The following is a 17,999-nucleotide window of genomic DNA, read 5'->3' on the forward strand; positions in this document are numbered from 1 at the left end:
GCAGAATCATCAAGGTAAAATAGCTAAACCGTAGAAAAACATGTTTTAGGTTTTAATTAATTTAAAGCATGATTTATTTGAGTTATGAGCATGATACATGTGATAATTGCGCGAATAGAATTTGTCTAAATAATCGACTAAATAGATCTTGATTATCTGATTTATTTGAATTGAAGATTTATCGCACGCTTCCGCTGCCAGTCCCTTCACATACAGAAAGACATCCAAGTGGTAAGGATTGCGTTAGAATACAACCGACAGATCTTTTCACAAAGAGCCTATACGACAAGACGTTTGAACATTAAGTGGAAGGGTTGTTTCTATAAATATATTTTTTTGTATATATAAATATAATTTGTTGTTTCTATATTCAGAGGACGAAATGATTATATAAATACTCCCTCCGTCTCCAAAGAGTATGAACTATTTTCTTTTTCCTCCATCCCTGAAGAGTATGAATTTTTTAATTTTGAAAAATTCAAACAATATACTACCCCTAGACATCATTTTATTTACTCTCTCCGTTCTAAGGAAGATGACCACTTCTTGGGATAGCACAAGATTTTATGCATACTAATTTTAAAGTGTTTAAAAAGGGAGAGAGAAAGTTGTTGGGTGTTTAAAAGTAGGAGAGATTAATAAAGTAAGAGAGATAAAAGGTTGTTGGTGTTTAAATGTACGAGAGATGCAAAAAGTAAGAGAGAGAAAAGGTTGTTAGGTGTTTAAAAGTAGGAGAGATCAATAAAGTAAGAAAGAAAAAATAATAATTGAGTGTTTTAAAAATTTCTAAAATAAGAAATGAGTCATCTTAGTTGGGACAGACGAAAAAGGAAAGTGAGTATCTTCAGTGGGACGGAGGGAGTACAAGTAACGGCCCAAAATCACGAATTTAAAAATTTAGTTCAAATGGGTATAAAATACTTTATAAATCTTAATTAGCATAACTTAGTATGTTGGTTTAGTAAGAAAATTAAATTCTTGAAGTGTGTAGATAGTTTCTTCATGAGGATTATTTGTTGTGTGGTGTATTTAGAGCATCTCCAATGCAGGCTAGCCAATCGGCTAGCCGATTTGCGTCGCTAGCTGGTCGGCTAGCCGATCCATTGGAGCAGGCGAGCGGTGAAAATTTTGGCGTGGACTAGCCGAACGCGCGTCGCTAGCCGAAGCGCTGGCCGCCATTGTGGCGGCCCGATCGGCCAGCGACGAAAATTAATTTTTTTTTTTAAACCTATATAAACGCGATTTTAGTTTCATTTTCATTTGCACCACTTGTTTTAACGAGTTTTCTCTCTCTCTAACTTTCTGTACAAGAGCATCATCGAGCGATGGATCACAACAACGAGTCCAGTCCAGCCGACGAGTGGATCTCAGACTCCCACGGTACCCGTGGGATCTGGATGGGGCCAGATGGGCGGGCAGATGGGCCCAGGGTTTAACGTCCCCTGGAATTAGAGCTGCCCAAGGTTTATCGAACCGACGGTTAAAACCGAAACCGCGAGAAATATTCCGAACCGAAACCGTGAATTAGAACCGTGGTTCGGTTCAGGTTCCAAATTTTTCGAACCGAAACCGCGACTGAACCGCCGGTTCCGGACGGTTCCGAACTGCCGGTTAACCGGCGGTTTCACGGTTCCAACATGAATTAATATTGATTTGATTTCTACCATATATTTGAACTTTTAAATGTGAACATTGACTTGTGTGACTATTTATAGTTGTTTTTGTATATCATGTTGCTTTTCTCTCTCAAAATAACTAATCACATTTAATACATTTTAACAGTTATTCTACATCTATTTTGCTAAAAATTGACAAGGGGTGCTTTGTTGCAATAATGCACAAAATGTCGCAGAAACCGGAATGAGATCAAAATTTGTAATTATCAAAAGTAGCATTAATGTTGCACTATTTTCGTATATAAAAGCATTATATATGCTATCTCACCGTTTTTTAAGTATGAATTATGTAGTATTCAAATTATGAATATGTATTCTTCAAAATTGATTGGTTCATTGGCATTGTTGATCATACATGATTTAGTTTTAGTTAATCAAGATCAATTAAATTCAATTAATTTAGTTAATGCAATCTCACCATTTTTTATGTATGATTATGTAGTCTTCAAAATATGAATATGCATTCTTCAAAGTTGATTGGTTCATTGGTTGGTGGTTGGTGGTTGGTGATGGTTGCACTCTTCAAAAATGATTGCACAAAACACTATTTTTTTTTAATTTTATTTATTTATTATTTAAATGTAATTCAAATTGGATCTCATTTCCCTCCACTTTTATCTATAAATACTCCCCTCTATTCTCACTTACATTCACTCCATTCTTATTCAAGAATTTCTCTCTTCAATCTAAATTTGAAAAGTCTAACTTTGAAAGTTTAAGTTGAGCTCAAGCCATTTTCAATTTTTTCTTTTTCCCCCCATTTCATGTTTTTTTTTACGTTTAGACGAGTACGGCACTTGTAAATTATATCACATTGTAATTTGTTTATAAAGTATATCACATTGTAATTTGTATATTGAAATTGTAAATTTGATATCATTTTCACCTTACTCATCTTACTTCAATTTAAACTATCTATTTTCTTATTTCAATTTATTTTATAATTTCAAACTACATGGCAAATAAAAATAAAGGAAAAAAACCGCGAAACCGCAAAACCAAACCTAAACCGCTACGAACCGTCCAAAAACTGGCGGTTCGAAACCGAAACCGAAACCGCCGGTTTTCGAACCGAAACCGAAACCGTGAAATAGCCTCACGGTTCGGTTCCGGTTCCATATTTTCCAAAACCGGAACCGGCGGTTCTGAACCGTGGGCAGGTCTACCTGGAATCAGCTGATGGGGATGATGGCCGGAGCGCCAGGGGCTGGGAACCATGCCGTGGGGTATGCCGGGCGGCGGACAGGCCAGCGGTGGGCAGGTGTGGGGAGGTATGCCCCAGATGCAGCAGATGATGGGTATGCATCCCGGGATGCAGGGGTCACCGGGGGGGAGGGGGGGACACGGTCTATCGTCCCTCTATGGATTTTTTGACGGCTTCGTCTCACACGTCGACCCGGTGGAGACGCAATTCACTGGCGATGACCTTATGTCATTGCATGACATGGGGATCGATCTCGGCGATCCGGACACTCCCGTTCCAGCGGGGCGGGCCGCGGCGAAGAAGATGAAGACGAGGGGGAAGGCCAAGGCGGTCGGCGAGTCGTCGCAGCCCGTTGTTGACGACACCCTCGGCCGGAGGAAGTGGACGGAGGATGAGTGCGCCGGGGTGGCCAGGGGGTGGTTGGAGGTGTGCAACGATCCGCTGGTTGCGAACAACCGGCGGGTCGTCAACATGTGGGCGAAGATTAGAGCCGCCTACGGAGGCACTGCCCGCACGGGAAGGACTTCAGCGGGGAGGAGGTCCGGAAGGGGTGGGAGTGCATCAGGGCCGCGGTCGGCCATTTTTCGGCGTTGTATGCCAACGCCCTCCGTCGGCTCACTAGTGGGCGTAATGAGGAGGACGCCCGGAGGATAGCCGAGAGTCGGTTCCCCTTAGCGGGGAAGTACAAGGAATTCCACTTCTGGGAGTGCTATGTGTTGTTGAAGGACTCAGAGAAGTTCCGTGCGGGGTGCAACGCTGGGTGGCCGAAGAAGTAGAGGCTGAACTATTCGGCGACTACAAACGGCAGCAGCGGCGGATCCCATGACCTCCCCCAGGATGCTGAGGAGTTTCCATCCCCTCCTTCATTTGGTGGTCGCTCTCGCCCGATTGGACAAAAGCGGGCGCAACGGGCTGCGAGGGGAGGATCCCCCTATCGCCCCATGAGGTCCGAGTCCTCCGCCCTCCCACCCGCCCCACTCGAGTACACTCTCCATTCACGTAACCAAACGCGGGATCGGATGTACAAGGTCTTCCAAGATTGGAGGACCGCAACTGACCCCACGGAGAAGATGTTTCTTCACTCGATGCTCGAGAGTATGCAAGTTGATTTGGATGTCACGAGGGCACGGCTAGGGGGTTCCGACGTGGGCTCCAGATACCACGGGTGGCGGCGGCGGCGACGGCGACAACGAGTAGAGAGTGGCGGGGCTCGTATGTGGAAGCCTTTTTAAAAAAAGAAAATCATGTATTTTTTTTAAATCTTTGTACTTTTTTTGAATGAAATGGATTAATTTTCCCGTATATGTGTCGTAAATTTAATTCCGTAATTTAATCGTAATTTTAATTCCGTAAATATAGTATATTTTGAATTATTTTTATTGCGGCTGGCCTATGGCTGACCTAAATCTAATGTGGCAGGTGGATTTTTAGTGCTGTTGACGTGGCAGGGAGAGAGAGTGGCTGGCCTGTGACTGACTTATTTGCATTGGAGATGCTCTTATTAGAAGTATGTGGAAATAATAAAACCAAAGGAAATAAAGAATAAGGAAAAAGAAATGAGAAAAGAGAGGATTTAACTCCCATTCTGGAACTTACGGGAACTCTGCCATATGTACACCCACCGCCATTCACACTTACAGCACCGCTAATCGTCTACACACACGAGACAACTCACCGGCAACCACCGCGCGAGCTCCTTCACCACGTCTCCCTCTCTGTCTAAATCTCTCTTCCGTTGTTCAAACACACACGCCTGCCTCGCCCTCTCTATGCAGTGCTGCTGCTGTCCGGCAGTTTCTAGCGCCACAGTTACCGAATTTTGACAACGTCTTGTCTATCCTTTATGTAAGTAACCTCCCCACACTTCTTTTTATCCAATTTCATCCCCAATTGAAAGCTAGGGTTTAGATTTGAGTTCTTCCCCAATTTGAATTTAAAGAAAATTTAGGTGTAAATCCAATGTTTTGATGGCTTGTTATGTTCCAAAGCCTACTTTGAGGAGTGAATGGAATGAAATTGTTGGGCTTGGTGTTTGAATGTAGGGATAACATAGATTTCTTCAACGGGGCTTTGGAAGCTTACTTTGCTAAATTGATTTAGCTTGGGTATTTACTTTACTTGCGTAATCTAATTTTGGACTGTGGGAAAAATGTGTTTTAGGTAAAGGATGTTTTGGGATAGCCTACGGTTAAACGTAAAACTTGATGATTTTTACATACTTTGATTAAAGATGTTCACAATAAGTTAGATATGCTTATTTGGGAGTTAATTATAATGAACTGGACATGAAATTCTGATGAAATTATTGGGTTGATTATATAGTTTGGATTATCTTAGATAGTATGAATTTTGAAATATATAAGTGGAAACTATGTTGTGGTGAAAGAAGCAAAGTAGACAGCTTTTGTGTCATGTTCTGGCAGATTTTATTCGACTCAGTTAACCATGTAAATGATCTCATTTTCTTACCAAATTTTAACTGAGCATACTTTCATGTGTCTTCAGCTATGTGGCCAAAATTTAGCTTCAACCGAGTTCAAATGAACTTATAATGATTTTTGTAAGGGGATTGCCCTGTTCTGCTAGGTTTGGGTAAAATAAACATGTGTGGCTTTTATTTTCATCTGATTACGTTGAATTTTGACTTCTTTGTTGTTCGTAAAAATCTTAAGACATGACCAAAGTTGAAATGCTTATGTTTTAATCTTATTCTTTTGGTCAAGTGTATGAAGATGTAATTAATGTGAAATCTGGAGGAGAAATAGTAGTTTGACTATCTAATGTCTTGTGGGATATATGCATAAATATTATGAAATTAAGTTGGAAGATAATGGTTAGTAGATAACCACTAATAGCATGGGTTAAGTGTACAAATAGTTTTACTTGATAACAATATGAATTTGATGATATTATGTGAATGTGAAATATACATTGGAAGGTAATAGGAGATAACAAGGACATGGAGAAGGAGCAGGAATAAAGTGATTAGTATGTCAAAGGTGTTTGGGATTTTGAGGTAGTATACTCTTCATTAGATTTTGATTCTTAAATTAAGTCTACATAATTGCATATATAATAGTGTGTGCTAATCAGTGAACAATATATGATCTGAATATGTTGTATGTAGTGAATTATGTGAGTTATGGATATGTGAATCTGTGATGGTATTGAGAGAGTTGGAATTTAATCTTTAATTTGATATGATATGGTGCGAAACGAAGTAGTTGATCTGTTATGTTATAAGATTAATTATTGGAATTAAGAATTTTGACGAAAATGAGTATACTTGACTGTGTTTATACCCCGTGCTTGAGTGTATTATATGGGTACAATTGGCATGCCATAGGATCGTCTCCTGGATAGCCGAAGCGAGGATTTGTCTGAGATCTGTATGATTATCAGTTTGCGCCCTAAATGGGTGCTGATTATCTGTCTGCACCTTAAATGGGTGGCCTGTGCCGAGTCCTTGTGAGGACTAAATACGCGTTATGTCATTAAGCACTTAAGGGGCTATATTCGTTTGGATATGTGAAAATGTTAGTGATATGTCATCCATTTATGTGTTGATATTTGAATAAGATTGTAATGGATATGTGAGCTGAGATCAACTGTCTTATTTTTTATTGTGTATTCTGTCTTATATATTTTATGAATGGATATGTGATTAAGTAAATTCATTGAGATCAATGGCGACTATATGAATGTGGAATTTGAATGGTTGTTGCTGTTGGTAATGAATAAATGTATATAGATCTGGTAAGTATATATGTGTTAAAACTATGTGAGTGGTGGCATGTATACTATAACTGCATATTTCTGTATGTTTTTCTTAATGAACTGCTACATGTTTGACTTCGGTGAGTCCCAGAAAGTTCAGAGAGGACGATATAAAGGTCAGACTTGTATTGTTGTTTATTTTTGAAAGGAAGCATATATTTATATAGATATCAGGATGTTGATTTTGGAGAGAAAAATTTATGGTTATAATTTTGTAAATATATAGGTTGCATAACGTTTACTTAACTCTAGAAATTATGCTCTAATGTTGTGTATACTATTGGGCTTATTGAAGCTCACTCCTTTCTTTTCCCCTGCAGATTTGAGGATCACACTACTCTTTATTGTCCAGCTGCTCAAGTTAGTCATTAGCCCACCTTTTTGTGTTTGGAATATTCTGTTTGATATGTTAGATGTGACATGTATAGAAGGTCTAATGTAGTATGAACATTTCATTTACTTCGTTATCTAGATTGTAAAAATATATGTACAGAATCTAGGGAATAGGCTTATGCTCTAGTTGTAGATAATATATAGTAGTTTTTTTTTTTCTTTTCATTTTCAAGCAAAGGAAATTAATATTATTTGTATAAAAAGATAAGAAGAATCAAAGATTTTATGTTAAGTTGAAAATTGTACCAAAAAGTGACATCACTTATTCGATTATTAAACTAATCGGGTAAGGGGTGTTACTGTACAACTTATACCACTACCAGTAACACTTTTACCATTATAATAAAGTGGACCCTACTCTCCACTAACATTATTTTCACTACCCTTTCTCTCTTACTTTTTTCTTTATTTATTAAAACCCGTATCGAACCCAATGTTCATACTTTTTGGGGATGGAGGGAGTATAAATTTTTTGCATGTAACTATATGAAAAAACAAATAGTTCTTACCCATCAAATCCCAAAATAGTACTATCAAACAATTATAATACTCCCTCCGTCTCTAAAAAATATAGGCAGTTGATATAACTCGGGAATTATGATAAAATTGGTAAAGTGAGGAGAAGTGTAGTTAAAGTAGTGTTAGTGTATAGTGGGATCCATGTTATTAGTAATGTTTAATGGTGGTATAAGCTGTAAATAAGTTGATGTATAGGATAATAAATTTGGATAACTTTTCTAAAAATGGAATGCACGTATTTTTATGGGACGAATGAAAATGGAAGGTGCACATATTTTTATGGAATAGATGGAGCAGTATAATTTTTTCTCTTAGACGTAAAAGTAATAGAATGCTATGATTACCTTTTTATGTGGAAAATATTAGTACTACTATATTATGAAGTTAATATATATACCTATATATTGGAGTATATTTCACGCCAATTCATTAGTATGGTAATTCCATACTTAATAATACACTTAATAGTATTATGCTACTTTCCATAAATTGATTATCAATTGAATTGAGTTAATCTCCAAAATAAATTGATTTTTGTAAAGAAGAATAACTACAGTTCATAAAAATAATAATCAAGTTCCATTTATTGTTGGAGCAACTAAATGTAGAACGGATAAATCAAACAAATGAAAAAGATCAAAGTTCATGACTGGAACCGGAATGGTGAGACAAAGAAGGGAACTCGACACGGGAGCCACATCCTCTTCCACGTGGCAAAATGGGGCAGTCAATGAAATTTTTGGCAGATTTATCGACACACATATAGACTTGGTATATTTGATGATTCCCTTGTGTATCAACATTGCACTCTATGTAGGCTTCATAACCTACTCCTTCTTTAATTGCCCTTTTCATGCTCTCCATAGTGAAAAAATTCCCAGGCTGAATCCCTGCATGTTTGAGGTGTTGGAGCAAGTTGGCTTTGTTCTTGAGGTCAAGGGCTGATTCAAAATAAGTGTGTTCATCCAATGATGTGCATGTTCCATGTTTCTCCCATTCATGACCCCAGAATTTCATCCCATCACCCGACGGACAGGCTAAGGTCACCCAATCTTTCTCCATTCTCTTCTTCAGGTCTGAGATCTGCGTATAATTTCGTCATGAAAATCATCTTTATATTAGTGATCATGCATATTAATAGCATGGGTCATGTTAAAATACGTATAGTACTCCAGTCCAAAACTAAGACCAATCTTACACCATTAGATCTTAAAATAAGTGGATGAGATTAAAGTTCACGGATTTCAATAAATAATAGATAAAATATCAACAAAATGATAAGATAGTCAATCTGTTATAATATAACTAATTTTCATGATTTTTTTATATCAATTTTGTGTATTACAAATATCAACACAATGGCATGAGAATTTTTACACTAGTACACGAATACATCAACACAATTTTATTGATATTTTACATGCATTATATTGAAATTTTTTGCTGCAGTTGTTTACGAAAAATAACATAAATTTTTTAAATTTCATCATCTGAACGCCATCCAAACATACGCAACTGAGATCTCGTTAAAATCCTTATAAAATTATCTTTAATTTATATGTTTTTTGTGAAAAAACATTTAAATTGAGAGAGTTATGTTAATTTAATGTTTTTCAGATGGATTTGAGGAGCGAGAAAATGGTTAGTTTTAATTACCATATATAAGAATTGATACTATTATTCTTTATAATTTATTAATATTTTTTAAAATTTAAAATATATGCACACAATATTTCAACCACTAGATATTTTAATCTAATGGCTAAAAATTAATTTTAGTTAATGATTGTTAATTAGTTAACAATTGATCATAATTCTTAATGGCATATACTACTATTAATAAGTTGATGGAATATGTATTGAATTAGATTTACCTGAGATATGTCTAAGGAACTTGTGGTGTCACAATTTTGAGGCCATTTACCGTTGTTGTAATTCGGCCAAAGCCCATGAATGCTGAAATCTTCATTGGGTTTTCCGGTTGTAGGATAGCAGCAGCTTCTCCGAGTGTCACAATACGAAGCAGGCCACTACATCATTAATAACACAATATATATTCAATTATACTTCTCGAAAATCGACTTATGTACTAAGTCATAGGCTTTCCTAACCTGTTGAACAAAGTAGAAGAAATCGAAATCTTGAGACGAACACAGAAATGATTGAGAATACAACACGAATAGGATGATCAATATGGAACCCTTTCCTTCCATTGTAATACTAAATGTCTCAACTATAATTCGGAGTTAGAATTGGGTGTCTGTATTTATAGCTATCAAATCTAACTACCTGTGTGTAAAAGGCTATGGGTTTTTAATGTCATTTGCATTATTTTCAGCCTATAATCCATTGCGTGTTAATGTTAGCGTAATGTACTTTTTCCATTGCCAACAATTCACCTCTTAATTTAATTCCTTTCAAGTCAAGATTTAGGTGTGCTTCACGGCTTGAACAAGCTTATTTTAAAGAGAGTATAAAATGAAATGTGTAAAAGTTGTCAAAATATTCAGATAATTAAGCTTATAAGATCGAGAGGGTTTTTTGCAAACTAAGGAGAGAGGAGTAATTCGGGAAAATAAAAGAAATATTATAATCTAATTGTGTTTGTGAATTAGTTGGTGTTTATATGATACTCCCTCCGTCCACGATTAATAGTCCCATTTCTAAATGACGTGGGTTTTAAGAAATGTTAAGAAAAGTGGGTGGAAGAAAGTTAGTGGAATAGGAGCCCCACTTGTATATATTAGTTTTAAATGATATGTGAGTGAAATGAGTTAGTGGAATGTGGGGTCTCTTTACCATTTATGGTAATTATGAACCGGGACTCTTATTCGTGGACGGACCAAAATGGAAAAACGGGATTCTTATTCATGGACGGAGGGAGTATATCTTATAAGAACATTCACAACGGTCATCATGCGTCATTTTCCACTATACCCCTACTCGGCCAATCGGCGCTCGTCGTGAAGCTTATTGTGAACGTGTGAGTGGACTTCATTTTTTGGCATTTTTAACTTTTTTAAATTTGGATAAGTAATTTTATATCCAAAATCTACTGGAGTATATATTGCTCAAATATAATATCTGTTAACCAAAAAATTCCTACCATTATTATATCATCCAATGTCTTCTATTCTAATAGTACTATATAAATATCTCATTCTATTCATACTATTTATTAAAAAAGGACTGAGTATCTAGTTTAATTATGCAATTCGTCAATTTTCTTAAATTTTTTAATTATGTACTGTACTAGTAATTTAACCCGCAAAGAACTCGTGTATGTTAACGTGGTTGTTTTGGAAGGCACAAAAAGTAGACCATATTTAGGGAAATATCTGCATCTGTTGAATTAAACCTCATTTTAAGTTGTAGACACTTCCAAGACAAGATAGCAACTGCGTGCACGCTGATGCAGACATGGAATACATAATGAAGGCAACAAAACCTCATTTACGTAGCTCTCTTAATTTAAATTATTTTTTCGCAAAAAATATATCAAATTAAAGATAATTTTATAAGGATTCCAACAAGATCCCAATTGCATATGTTTCGACGACGTTCGGATGATGAAATTTGATATTTTTTATTTTAGTTTTCGTAAATGTTGATAACGCAGATTTTTATCAACAAATACATCAAAAAATCTCAATAAAACCATGTAAAAATCTCAATAAATGTGTTGATATTTTCTTGTACTAGTGTTGATATTCTTATGTCATATTGTTGATATTTGTAATACACTATGTTGATATAAAAAAACATTCACGAAAATTATCATATGATAACATAATAACGATATTACCCTTTTGTTGATATTTTTTCTACTATTTATTGAGATTTGTAATATTTATCTCATCCATTCATTTTAAAATCTAAGGGTGGAAATTTGATCTTGAATGGACCCTATTTTTTTTTTAAGGATTGAGTATTATTTTCTCGTTTTTCCCGATTTAATTTCGTATTCTTCTCTTTCTCCAATCAACTATTCAATGTAAACACTTTTTTAAAATTATCGAAAGATTAAATAAAAGTCAAAAGTTTGGTAAGACATTAAATAGCGCATCAAAATAAAATTTATAACATTTTTTCCATGAAAAGGAAACACTAGTTTCATAAAAAAATAATGAGAATAGGAACTTTATTACTCCCTCTATCCACCATTTAAAAAACCCTTTTGACTCAATATAGATTTTAAGAAATTTATTTAATTTTGTGAAGAAAATTAAAGGAAAAAGTGAGTGGAATTTAAAACTCATTTTACGTATTAGTTTTATATTGGATTACGAGTATAAAATGTTTTTTTTATTTATTTTAGTCCCTCAGCCCTTTATATCATCAAAACAGACAATTACAACTCAAGCCCAAAAGTGAAATGTTTTAACAAAAGAGTACAATGGGGACCCTTCCTTCCAAGACGGGACACCTATCTAAATCAGGAAAGCTAGCATCCCACGAAATCTAGCTATTACTCTCATGACCGGCGAAGCTGAAGTTCAATAGTCCAAGTTGGTCCATTCTAATCAAGGCCTTCAACATTGACGGGGCGGATTCTTGTCCGAAGATCTGATGATCCCTCTCCTTACAGCCCTGCTGCGCTAAATACCCGGTTGCCTTGTTACCTTGTTGAGCAATGTGTGTAATCTTAGCTTCCACATGCTTCATTTTGTTGCGGACTTCAATGACTCGGTGTGTCACAGTGGCTGTCCCAATCCTGTTGTTGTTCGGTAAGGAAACAACTTCCCTTGCATTTAGTTCTATCCAGATCCGCATCCCGTGCTCTCTAGCAAGATCAAGTCCTCGAGAGAATGCTTGGAGCTCTACATCCAGATCCGAAGCGGCTGAGATTTTGGACATGAACCCACGAATGAGGTTGCCTTCCTCATCTCGCAATATGCCCCCCGCTCCTGTGTTTGCGAGTATAAAAAGTTGATGGAATGTGAGGTCCGTATACTAAAATTAGTGAAATAAAATAAATAGTTCTATGAATCGTGGACAATCCAAAATAGCAAAATAATTTTTTAAACGATGGACAGAGAAATTATATATTATGATCGACGTACAATTATTTAAATGTTCAGTGAGACAGTGATACGTACTAAAGCAAATGCTAAAAAGTTAAAACGATAAATTAATAAAAATTAAACAATTGGAAATTAATTGATAGATGTACAATTGCCATTTGGAAAAATAAAAATATTATTTTAATTAGAAGTTGTGGTATCGATGCAGTGATAAATTTGTTATATTTGTTTGTTGTCATATGCATTGGAATTAAACTCGATCTACTTCTGCGAAAAATAATCACATTTTTCAGTAAGTATCCACATTTTCACTTTCATTTTCCAACTTTACTCGCTTGCTATCTCCTTATTTTGTGCATTAAACACCTAGTTAGCACTTGAGACTGTCTTTTGAGGAGGTATTAGGTATTATTTTCTTGCTTTTTTCGATTTAATTTCGTATACTTCACTTGTTTCAATCAACTAAAGGAAAAACAATAATTTTATGGAAATAAAAATTTATTATAAACTACGATTGATGTACAATTAATCAAATGGTCCATGATACATCAACTATAGTAAAAAGGAAAATGCTGAAGATTTTGAAATGAATGTTTAAATTAATAAAATTAAAAGAATACAAATTAAATGGTGGATGCACATTTGCTAATTGGAAAAATAGGACATTCAATTAAATCAGAGGTTGAGGTAGAGACGCATAGATAAATCTGATATAATTATTTGTTGTCATATGTATCTGAATTGCATTCAATCCCTATCCACAAAAATTAGTCACAATTTTATATTTTTTTATTTCTGTTCCGCATTTTCACTTTTGTTTTCTTTTTCCTTATCTAATAATTACGCATTAAATCTGTTGTCAATAAATGAGACGGTCTTTTGTGGTAGGATTAAGCATTATTTCCTTGCTTTTTCTGATTTAATTTTGGATACTTTACTTCTTTGAATCAATTATTTAATAAAGATTTTTTTAATTATCCACGAATCATACAAAAGTCAAATGGTTGATAACATATTAAATAACACAAAAAATTAAAATATTAAATAATAGGAGTATATTTTCTGTCAATAGAAAACACGATTATTTCAAATAAAATGTATGGATAAAGAAACTTAATTTATTGTAAATTATGATAGATGTACAATAAATAAAATGGTCAGTGGAACATCAACTGTTGTTAAAAAAAAAGCAATTGCTAAACATTGTAAAAGAGTGTATAAATTTATAAAATATAACAATGAAAATTGAATGATAGAAGCACATCTGACATTTGGAAAACTAAGACATTCAAATAAACTAGTGTTAATACCTACCTGTGCTATGCGTGGGGCAAATTTTTTTTTAAATATTTTTAAATAATAAAGATATATCAACTTAAAATAAAAAAAATATAGAGTAAATAAGTATAAAAATATATTTAAAAATAAGAACTAATTAAAATAAGTATTTATAATATTATAAACAACAATAAAAAAATATTTGTACAATTGTAAATTTCTCAACCCACTCTCAATGAAACATTTCATATTTTAGCAGATGATTGTATATTATTTTAATATTTGATATGAGTGTAGTATAAAATAAAAGAAATAACAAAAGTGGAGATGTGTGAATGAAATAGAATAAGACATACAAATAAATAAAAATTTAATACTACTATTTACAAAAGAATAAAAAAAAGCAAACTATTTGAAGGACCAAATAGTTCACCGTTTCGAATAAAAAAATCAACTCAAGTATAACTATGTGTACTTCTAGTAATTTAAATATAAATATATTTATAAATTATATATATTGAATATAAATATATATTTATAAGTAATTTCAACATATTTAATTAAACTAATACTCCCTAGGGACAAATATATATTTATAAGTAATTTCAACATATTTAATTAAACTAATACTCCCTCCGTCCCTGAAAATTTGTCACCTATTTCCTTTTTCGTTCATCCCTAAAAATTTGTCACATTTCACTTTTACCATTTTTGGTAGTGGGTCATACATTCCACTAACTCATTCATACTCACATTTTATTATAAAACTACATGCCACCAACTTTTTCAACCCACTTTCTATTACATTTCTTAAAACACGTGCCGGATCAAATGGTGACGAATTATTAGGACGGAGGGAGTATATTATATATACAATTGTGTATTACTATACACAACAACAATTAAAGTTATGCAATATTGTTCTTTGTTTGATAATGATATTAATTTAGTTTCACTTTGTATCATTATAAATTGGTGTTTCATAATTACTTGGTTTATTTCAAAATTTTGAGAAGTAAAAAGAATAGAAATATGAGTAAATAAAAAACAATTCAAGAGAAATAGAAGTAACACCAAGTGTACGATCTAACATTAAGACATTAACACATATTAAATCAAAGTCAACTCAATTCTAACTATATATAGAATTAATTAACTATATAGGGATGTGATCAAATGAAAACTCTAAATATGGTACAAACTCAAAACTATGATCTGGACCATTGAAAAATGTCAACAGATCACAAAAAAACATCAACAGAAAAATGTCAATAGAATTTCAACGGTAGTCAATGATTGATGTTGTGTCGATATTGTATTGATACTTGTGTTGACATTAAAATCTTGAAATTTTACACTTGTGTTGATATTGTATTGAAACTGTGTTGAAGTTGTGTTGGGGAGTTTTGAGTTTGTACAATATATAAGTTTGCATTTTATCACTACCCTATATATATATATATAGGGTTTTAATCTATGAAGACCAGATTTAAATACAGAAACGCAGAACAAAGTCATACATAGGGCATTTTTAGGTCATAGTTAGTGTATATTTTAGGTCATGCTAACAAAGCATGACCTAAAATAATCTTAATATGACATTAAACCAAATCTTATGATATGACCTAAAACTACTTAATTATGATATTCCGTGTTTTGAGTTAATTATTGACCATTAGATCATCTAATCCTAGGGTCAAGATTTGGGCTGCATTTCTGGATTTAAATGCATTCTTATTTTGATCATCTCCCTATATATATATATATATATATATATAATATACAAAGTCCAATAAATTAAAAATTCAAATTAAAAATTGTATTTAATAGAAAGATGTACTACTATAAATTGATTACATAGTTTTATAATACTACTATATAAAATCTAAATTATACTCCAAAATCCAACACACTAAAAGCCCACTAAATATTAAACAAAAATTCCAAACAATACACAATAAATTATAATATCCTAAAACCCTAATGCAACATGCGGCGCCTCCATCTCCCTCAAGTTTCTCTCCCTCCCTCCTCATCCTTAATCGGCGGTAGAAATCATCTCCCCTGCCAGAGCACACCATCCTTCTTCCTCACCGGCTCTCCTTCCACACAGCCTCACCGCTCGTCCCGCCTGTCGCGCCGCCTCACCCGCCGCGCCATCGCGCCGTCCTCCCTTGTGGCGCTGCTCTGCCTTCACCACTGTTGTACTTCTCTCTCTTCTTCCTCTTCTTTTTCGTCTTCACACCTTCCCCCTATTTCTCTCGCCCCGGATCCGTCACTTTCTCGTAGCATTCGTCGTCTTGCCGCCACTGCCCTCCCCCTAGCCTTGCCGCCTTCGTCACCCACTGCCCCGCTCTTCTCTCTGTTATCGAGACAACGTCAAGGGCGAAGTTGGTCTCACATAGGCCCTTTCTGGTGGGCCAAATTGTTCTTTCATTTTTGCAGCTCGGCTTCAAGATTCCTGCTATGCTGCAATCAAAAATAAAATTCTCAGTAAATCAATCAATAAAAATGCAGATTCAATTAAAAGTGTTTGTATGTATTGGTGTTTTATCTTATTTGAGAAACCACTAATTCATGGTTTAAAGAGAAATAGAAGGATGAAGATTGTGAGATTACGCTAATGGTAGGGATTAGGAAATACAAAGTTTATGGATCAAATTGAATTTATTTGTTACAGTTAACACAACTAAGGATGCATGGCCAAAGGCCAAATGCATATTTGATAGTTGAGATATTCAAATACTTTTTATCGATCAAAATTCATCTTTGAGATAAACTATGTGCAATTATAAATGTGCATGTGTGTTCAAAAAAGCATGTTATGTTTCTTTTTTAAATAATTTTTATGAAACTCGTCACACTTCATAACATAATTTTCTAATGATTTAGATTTAAAATATAATTCATTTTATAAAAAAAGGCTGTGGAAGATAAAATTTACACGTATATATTAATATTTAACAGATACATTTTTTAATTTGAATAGAAAATTTGATTAAACCATCATTTATTTTATAGTATAATTTTATACATAAACATAGAATATATTTTTTTAATATTATAATTAGATGACTAAAGTTTAATTGCGAAATATATAAATAAATTAAATAAGTAATTTTCCTTACTTTACTTTCATTTTCTTCACAAACCTGAAAATATATGATATTTCAACTTACCTACTCTAAAAAAGAAAAGGAGTTAGCGGTTTCTTTCTTTTATATTAATCTAAAGGGAAATTATTTGTCAATCAAAGACTATATTTGCATTCATTTTATATTTATGCGATCTAAGAGCTGAAATTAGTTTTCATATTCTTACAATATGAAAAGGTTCTCATTTGAATTTAGATTTGCCAAAGTTGAATATATTGATTGAGTAAATTTTTATCTTATTATTCTTTTAATATTTTTATTGTAATCCTATACATAACCTTTGGCTTCTTCTTTTTGTTAAGTTATTTATGAACAATGTCAAGTAGGGAGACTTCTCATGAGAATTAAATAAGTAATTTTCATCTCATGGGTTGCTAAGATTACGAACGTGTACTAAACTACCATATTTGTATCATAATGAGTATCGAACAAAATTTTGTATTAAAATATATTAATTCATTTATTTCTAATAAAATACTTATCTCTATTTTAGGTAGAAGTTTGTCAATCAAGGTAATGAATAATGAAAGGAGAGCAAAAGAAAGATAAAAAATCAAAACTATTCGAACATCCAAAGTACAAATAAAACCGAAATTCATAGATTTTGTACTTGAGTGGAGTATTCATTTTTATAAGTAAAATTGTTTAGTAGTATCACATGTTATACAAACACTTTGGTTTCGTAACCTTTTAAGAAATTAACACACAAAATGAGAACATCGTTCACAATATAATTGGAAAATTTACGATTATTAAAATTAACATTGATACTTGTGAATTCTCATGAGAAGTCACCCAAAGAGAAGAAGCCAAAGGTTATGTATAGGATTACAATAAAAATATTAAAAGAATAATAAGATAAAAATTTACCCAATCAATATATTCAACTTTGGCAAATCTAAATTCAATATATGACAAATGAGAAGCTTTTCATATTGTAAGAATATGAAAACTAATTTCAGCTCTTAGATCG

General features: G+C 33.7%; 1 protein-coding gene and 1 long non-coding RNA gene across 2 annotated transcripts; one reads left to right on the forward strand and one right to left on the reverse strand.

The window, feature by feature from the left end:
• The first annotated feature begins 4,433 nt into the window (after nt 1-4,433).
• On the forward strand, nt 4,434-7,215 carry LOC125215116. Its single transcript, XR_007175214.1, has 2 exons — nt 4,434-4,725; nt 6,978-7,215. It is a non-coding gene; the product is annotated as an uncharacterized LOC125215116 (long non-coding RNA).
• A 914-nt stretch (nt 7,216-8,129) lies between these two features.
• LOC125215546 (intracellular ribonuclease LX-like) lies at nt 8,130-9,813 on the reverse strand. The gene is made up of 3 exons (XM_048116989.1): nt 9,681-9,813; nt 9,444-9,599; nt 8,130-8,652 (listed from the first exon to the last, which is right to left on the reverse strand). Exons 1-3 carry the CDS (start codon nt 9,780-9,782, stop codon nt 8,206-8,208), a joined length of 705 nt encoding a protein of 234 aa, XP_047972946.1. The 5' UTR covers nt 9,783-9,813; the 3' UTR covers nt 8,130-8,205.
• Between the last annotated feature and the right edge of the window lie 8,186 nt (nt 9,814-17,999).

The sequence above is a fragment of the Salvia hispanica genome, chromosome 3 (assembly GCF_023119035.1).
Source record: "Salvia hispanica cultivar TCC Black 2014 chromosome 3, UniMelb_Shisp_WGS_1.0, whole genome shotgun sequence".
Classification (NCBI taxonomy): Eukaryota; Viridiplantae; Streptophyta; class Magnoliopsida; order Lamiales; family Lamiaceae; genus Salvia; species Salvia hispanica.

Excerpts from the sequence above, each read along its gene's own strand:
- LOC125215546 (XM_048116989.1), bottom strand. The coding sequence starts at position 9,782 with ATGGAAGGAAAGGGTTCCATATTGATCATCCTATTCGTGTTGTATTCT. Across the intron at positions 9,600-9,680 it reads TCTTCTACTTTGTTCAACAG|TGGCCTGCTTCGTATTGTGA; the intron begins GTTAGGAAAGCC and ends TTAATGATGTAG. Across the intron at positions 8,653-9,443 it reads GTTCCTTAGACATATCTCAG|ATCTCAGACCTGAAGAAGAG; the intron begins GTAAATCTAATT and ends AATTATACGCAG.